Below are 7,030 nucleotides of genomic sequence, written 5' to 3'. Positions count from 1 at the left end.
CACACACACACGCACACACACGTACACAAAAGGATAAAGTCAGGACTAGACAGAGAAGGTCAACACCTCTACACTACTACTGCTTAAGCAAAAATCAACACCATCTAAAGAGGTGTGTGTGCAACACTTCTCTAAACAAATGTTTTACCGAGCATATGTCATTTGACTTTATTTATGACGCTTTGTCATGACAAGAAATTAACTGAGACAACATACCCTGTAATAAACATGGCATTGCAGTCAGGGCCATAGGCTTTTGGCCAATCACAAACCTCTCGCAGTTTTGTCTCTGTACACTGCCACAGGAGACTTTAGTCATATCTTAATTTACTTTAAAGTGTAGACTCTCAGTTATAACTGTTTATCAAAACGTATAAATCATTTAGGAGTTGCAGCTATTTTTCTATCAAGTTCTCATACTTATGTCAGTTGGGTATTGAATTGCTGCATTTTGGCTTTTGTTTCTTTTGGTTGGATTATCTCCATTTTGAATCTGTGGACAGATTTGCTTGATGTTCTGGCCTCAGCTCACCCCAGAGTTAATTCACCAACTTAACAAGTGGCTTTTGTGGCTCCTTGGAACTAGGGAAAGAGATGCCTTTCGTGTTTTGTCCATGCCAGCCCTAGATGGGGTATAAACAGCCTCCAAGCTATCAATTCCTTTTTATGATTGATGCTGGCATATATTTTTCTGATTTCTCAGACACTGCCCTGACACTAAAAACCTGTCTAGGCCCAATTTTATCTTCACAAAGCATCCATAAAAGATGGACCGAATCCAGAAAAGAATCTGACCTTTTATAACCTTAATTATGACAATGCCAATAGGGAGTTATTTTGGGCTTAGTCCAAGTTGAGAGATGATGAAGTTGAAAAACTTTTGGCTGTGCCTTCAAACTGTGGTTACAGTGGAAATAATACCTCCCCCAGATCAAAGAGTTAATTTCCAGTAACGACTGAATCATCAAGAGATTTTACAGTCAGCTCTTTCAACACAAGTGAAAAGGCAGATAATCTTTTTTAAAAAGCATCTTTGCATCTTTGGAGTTTTATGGTAGAAACAGCTCAGTGTTTAATATGTTAAAGCTTAGACAAAAACATGTTCAATCATTTTTGTGCATTAAGACCTACACCACACATCTGATAGTTTTATAATATACATTTGCTAATGGCTTTATATGAATAATTTGATAAGAAAACAGGACAATCTTTAGCTCTTCTACACAGTTTTCATCGTCTAGTTCTTTCACCAAACATGATGATGTGCAAGTGCTTTTACCAAAGAGTCTGAGTAGGTGAGGAGCCCCATAGATCTGAGACATTGGTGTATCTGGGTGGTTGGCAAGGATGTCTGCGTACTGAGGCCTCTCGAATTTGTAGAGAAGTTGTGTCCCCAGCATAACATTGAAATATTCACGGATACCAGCAACCACCTCGTTTACAGCAAACTCCCTGATCAGTGAAGAGAAAACAGAAAAGTCAAATCTTTACTCTTAGTATTTGTTCACCATGTCCTAGAAACATTTTAAATAAAACATTTTCTCTCTCTGCATTGCTTGCACCATAAACAGTTTTGCTTGAGAAGATGAAAAGTAGAAGTTTTTACTTGCTGTCTGAGTTTCCTCTTGATTTCTTGTAGTTTGCATAATCTTCAAGGACTGCGTCAACATTTTTTTTGGCAGGTAGGTGGAAAAGCTGAAGAAAAACAAAATAGAAAGAAATAACTTGGGAAATGTTGTAGACAAATACAATGTATAAAATGCTGTGAAGTGAAACTTGAGTTCAAGGTCAGTGCTTACTAACCTGCTTTTGCCGTGTAATCAAGTCCCAGTCGTCCACAAGCCAGGGTTTCAGCTCCTCCGGGATTTTCACTTTGACCTCCACTCGATTTATGAAAGTTTCCTCCTGAGTAAACAGGAGTGCGGGGGGGAAAAAAAGAAAAAGTTAATTAAAAGGAAGCTTTTAACAATCATGTTTACACACCTAAATGGAAACCAAGCCTCAGAAACATTTCATAAACAGTGGTTTCAAATGTAGTTCCTGCTGCAACTGCAGTGAATTAAGGCGTTTTTACACCTATAGTTTGTTAACTCTGGTCTGATGCAGTTCATGAATTTGTAAACTTGTAGCTTTTTCCCATGGTTTCGTCTCTTTTCACACAGAAGATGCCAATCAAACTCCAAGTGAGCCAAAATGCGTCACTAAAAACGATGCAACAATGTTCGGTATGCTTACTCGAGTCTGGAGTGAGAGCAACAAAAGTAAATACAGGAAACAGGTGCTGTGGTCTGGAATAGTGGATAACATGGAAAATTTTGTCCTAACATTTGTATTTTATCTGGTTAATATTTCACAGTTTATACACGCTGCAACACTCCAGAATGCAAAGCATTCTCGGCTACAGCAAGGTGTTCCACTCAAACCTATAAACAACCATAAACAAACCGCTCTGAAGTTTGTTTGAAACCAAAAAAAGATCAGCTCCCCCAAAGGGTTTCAGTGCGGTTGCTCTGGTCTGCACCCAAGTGCGATTACTTTGTTCTCATAAACCACATGAGGAGAAAACAAAGCAGCCTTAGGGCTTTTTTATGGTTGCCGCGTCGCTTGTGTCGTCTCGTGATAATTTTCACTTCACATCTTATGCCATGTTGGTCGGTCGTGCACCTCTTGATTTTTGCGACTTGGTGCGTTGTGCTCGGCTGAGCTTGTCAAAGGAACTTTGCAAATAAAACAAAAACAAAACACTTTTGACAAAGCTTTGGTTTCCCGGTTTGACTTCTCCCCATCAGCGCATATGACAAGATAGTGTCTGAGTGGTGACACCTATCATTTAGGAGAATACTACAAACTTCTTGCGCCTTAACTGCAGGCATAAATGGCTGCATCTGTGTGATGGCGTGGCAGAGAGCAAAGCGACCACTGCAGCAGGTGTATTGGCACATTAAGCCTGTTCATTTTCGCACAGTCTGGTATTATTTGACATTACCAACAGAAACAAAATTCTGAACTTACGCTTTCCACAGTTGGGTCAACACGAGCTCTTTTCTTGCGTGGAGGATGGGTTGGATCTCCCCCTGAACTAGTCCCTTCTCCTGCTCCAGGAGCTGCACAGACACAGCTTTAATTAACTGCCACTCTTGCCTTATAATGAGTCAATTTTAAGAATCGCATTTATAAATTCTAACATTGTAAGACAATGTGATGTACTTACTCTTCTGTTTGTTCTTTTTGGTTTTCCTACAAACAAAGAAGAGCTAATTAAGTGTGAAGTGTTAATATGAAAAGCAGTTTGGCAGCTTATGTTACAGAGGAAAACAAAACAAAAACTCACACATCGTTTTTCTGCGATGCAGCAGGTATCTTCTTATTTGGCGCTTGACCCCTCATTTTTCCTTCTACATAATGGTCTCTGTATTAAAACAAGTTCAGATATTCAGGAATAATTAATTTGTACCACACTCACTACACTTTCACAAGATTTAAAAATCACTGTAGCACGTGACCCAACACAGTTTTTGTAGTACTATGAATAGGCATGACACATTAGTGTTGGCACTTGCATAAAGGGATTTAGTACACAAATAAAGAGGGGGGGGGGGGGGGGGGGGGGGGGGTGTCTAAGTGGGACATTTACTCGAGCATAAAAGTAACAGATTAATGTGTAAATAAAATTACAGGAAAATATTCTATTAAGACTGAATGTGCTTCACTTGTATAGTGACTCCATACAGGCCCATTGTGAGCTAGACTAAAACTCTGTTGTGTCCCAATACGTTTAAAACATAGCACACATTGTGTGCTACTGAAATTGGATGAAGGATTTTGCCTAACTTGCTCCAACAGTCATAAGGAACTCACAGTCAGTTCAAAGTCGATAGTGAATAGAAAAAGAGTATTGACGTACTGATTGGCCCTCTGAAGCTCTCTCTGTTTCTGCAGATTACTATCCACATACTTAAGCACCCTGCTTTCAGGAACCCATTCGTCCCAGCTGGAAGACACAACATCAAAAGAATGTAAGCACTTGTTAAACAGTTCCTGTACAAACGTTAATCGGGATTTATTGGAACCAAAAACTTACTTCTTATTCCACCCACTGTAATGAATAAAGTATTTGATTTGTTTGTCCTTGATGTTTATCTTAACACACTGCAAAGAGAGGGATGACTCATTGTCAAACACTGACACAAAGAAGACGACTGAATGAGAGACACGCTTAATTAAGGCAGCTTACCTTAGCTTCGTAGAGCAATGGCCCATGAAAACACAGCACTCTTTCACCTGAAAAGATAACAAAATAAGGACGTGAGTAAGGCATTGACAGGAGAGAAGAAAGAACCCCCACCCACCCACACACACACACACACACACACACGGTTTTCTATCCTCGTGGGGACATCCCATTGACATAATGCTTTCCCTAGCCGCTTACCCTAACCATCAAAAATGAATGCCTAACCATAACCTAATTGTAACCCTGGCACTAAAACCACGTTTTGAGTGTGAAAATTGCTTTCAACCCCGTAGGGACCTGGATTTTGGTCCCCACGGTGCAGAAACTCCCCACCAGTATAGTATATGTCAGATTTTGATCCCCACCAGGATAGTACGAACACACACTTGAATTTATTTTAGATGTTGTCCTAACCACACAGGCTCAAGAGTATACATACACTCCTAATATTTGATTGTGTCTCTTAGCAAGCTCCATCTCAACCAGATGCTTTTGGTAGTCATCAACAAGCTTCTGACTGGATATCTGACCCCTCTTCTTAGCAGACTTGGTAGAGGCAATATAAATTTGTTAGATTCCTGGCCAAGACATACGGTACAACTTTTTTACTAGGGATGGAGTTATCTGATCATAAAACTTCTCCAGAAGACATTTGACTTGTTCATGTGGCCAACTGCAAATTTCAGTTGATCTTGAAGGTGCTGATTTTGGAGCTGGGGCTTATTCTTGGTCGGCACCCTGTTAGTCCGTAGCAATGTAAAACTCAGTGAAACCACAGTGATGGTGGTATTGCAGCGGTTTCCAGTTCATGGCAGGCTTGAGACTTGGTGGTTTGTGGGTTGTTCAACTTTTCAACTTGAATAAAATTATAATCTTCTTCTTAGATCTTTACCTAGTTACTTAGACTTCTCCAACTGGTCCATCAAAGTCCCATTGTTCAAAGTATTGGTCAGCCCAATTAATGCTGTCAAACAAATGTTTTCCCCAGACAAAAATAAATAAAGACTACCAGTTGTAGTCAGTCATGATCACCAACAAGAACTTAATGCGCCTTGGTCTTGTCATTTAAAAGACACTGTAGAACCTTAAGCACTACTTAAAAGCTTTAAGTGAATGTATGTATACATTTGAGCCTGTATGTATACTTTGTGTACCACGTTCTTGGTTGTTAAAGTCATTAATGATGTATACTCATTCGTTTTCCAGGGTGGAAAAAAAATACCATGGCATTACATGCCCATAACGACTACATATAAACGTCTGACCACAACTGCATATTTAGGGAAGTTTACATGAAAACTCGACTATTATCTCACTAATATGACTAACTGTCAAGAGAACATTCTGGTCACTGATAATAAAAAGGAAGACTTTTACTAAATAAATTTAACGTAGTCCTGCTAGTTAATTTAATAACTTAACCACTTGTATATAATTCAACAAATGAGCGCCAAGTCAGCAGCAGGCGGTGCTAACACGCCGTGTACAAAAAAAGCTAGCTAGGACTCAGCTAACAGTCAATGAGAAGCTAACGCTGCATGAATGAAAATATAACCTTCAGTTCAATAAAAGATCTCGAAAACACAGTTTATATAGCTTCTTACTTCTGAAATTGGTTTGTGTAGTAATGACAGGACGAAATAAACCACCAAAGCGGCGAATAAAAACTCCCGAGTCACATTTAGTGTTCACAGTAACAACAATGAGAGCTAATACGGCTAGCTGTTTGTTACGATCAGTAACTAGCTGACACTTTGAAGCTTTTCGGCGACTCCAGCACTCGCTGCTGGTACAAGCCTAACAGAACAAGTAGGAAACAAACTGTTACCTTCTTGAAATTTAGGTTTCGGGTCCTGTTTCGGCGCCATTCACGGATTAAACTATCAAAATATGGGAAAAATCGCCAGCTCCCATTCCAGTCTGCAGCGGCGCCGCTTTCTAAAAACGTCATGACCGACGCGATGACGCTTTAATGCCCCGACTAAACCCACATCCACACTCCAAATCAGCAATGAATGCAAAACAGGATTTCTTTTCACATTTACCTTACACGTTTCTGCCTTCTGCTGGACTTTTGAAGCATCAGTGTCTGTTAAAAAAATAAAATGCAGGCTAGACAACAAGTCATGAAACGGCTTTAAGCTAAAAACAGCTGGTTGTGCCCATGTCCTCTGAGACAGACCTGTGGTTTGGCTCGAACGCAAGTGTGCTATTAATTAGTGTCCTATGATGAACAGATGCTCCAAAGACTGGTGATTATATATATATATATTATTTTTATTTGGTGTTTGTTTACGTTAAGTAAAAGTTTCAGAGTGGGTTGGCAGGTTTCTGTTAGTTTTTGGGGTTTTTTCAATATTATTATTATTATTATTTTTTAAGTGGGGGATAACTGCCAAAAGCAGGTTTTCAGAAGTTCAATATAATATCAATACTGTAAAAATAAATAATAATATTGATCATGAAATGACAATTAACCTAAAATTTTAACCAACGCAGTAAATAAATAACTAAATATAATTTTAAAAAGGAGGTAAAATGTCAACAAGGTATGCCATGTTTAGTGTCTGGATTCTGTATACAATGTTCACCAGTTAATTTCTTTTACAGAAACCAGAGACCAGGGTAGAAAAAAAAAGTATTTTTTCTTATACTCCCAAAAATTATAATTTCAATAGTTATTAAAAATTGCAATGAATAAATAAATAAATAGATAGAAAATAAATAAAAACAATGCAAATGTGAATGTAACTCCAATACCTGCAAGTTACTGCACAATGGCATTAGTTAACAAAT

General features: G+C 38.8%; 1 protein-coding gene across 1 annotated transcript in view; it reads right to left on the bottom strand.

The window, feature by feature from the left end:
* The window catches only part of morf4l1 (mortality factor 4 like 1), an 8,421-nt gene extending 2,208 nt beyond the window's left edge, over positions 1 to 6,213 (bottom strand). The window contains exons 1-10 of the mRNA XM_005730065.1: positions 6,063 to 6,213; positions 4,235 to 4,281; positions 4,082 to 4,149; positions 3,905 to 3,991; positions 3,332 to 3,409; positions 3,212 to 3,237; positions 3,013 to 3,104; positions 1,804 to 1,905; positions 1,607 to 1,695; positions 1,280 to 1,452 (exon numbers count right to left, since the gene is read on the bottom strand). Of these exons, the coding sequence (XP_005730122.1) occupies positions 1,280 to 1,452; positions 1,607 to 1,695; positions 1,804 to 1,905; positions 3,013 to 3,104; positions 3,212 to 3,237; positions 3,332 to 3,409; positions 3,905 to 3,991; positions 4,082 to 4,149; positions 4,235 to 4,281; positions 6,063 to 6,102 (802 nt within the window). The 5' untranslated portion in view covers positions 6,103 to 6,213. The remainder of the gene's footprint in view (positions 1 to 1,279; positions 1,453 to 1,606; positions 1,696 to 1,803; positions 1,906 to 3,012; positions 3,105 to 3,211; positions 3,238 to 3,331; positions 3,410 to 3,904; positions 3,992 to 4,081; positions 4,150 to 4,234; positions 4,282 to 6,062) is intronic.
* Between the last annotated feature and the right edge of the window lie 817 nt (positions 6,214 to 7,030).

Source organism: Pundamilia nyererei, unplaced genomic scaffold (genome assembly GCF_000239375.1).
Source record: "Pundamilia nyererei isolate P.nyererei 1_Seehausen unplaced genomic scaffold, PunNye1.0 scaffold00035, whole genome shotgun sequence".
Classification (NCBI taxonomy): Eukaryota; Metazoa; Chordata; class Actinopteri; order Cichliformes; family Cichlidae; genus Pundamilia; species Pundamilia nyererei.
This window is presented reverse-complemented; position numbering and strand designations above follow the sequence as displayed.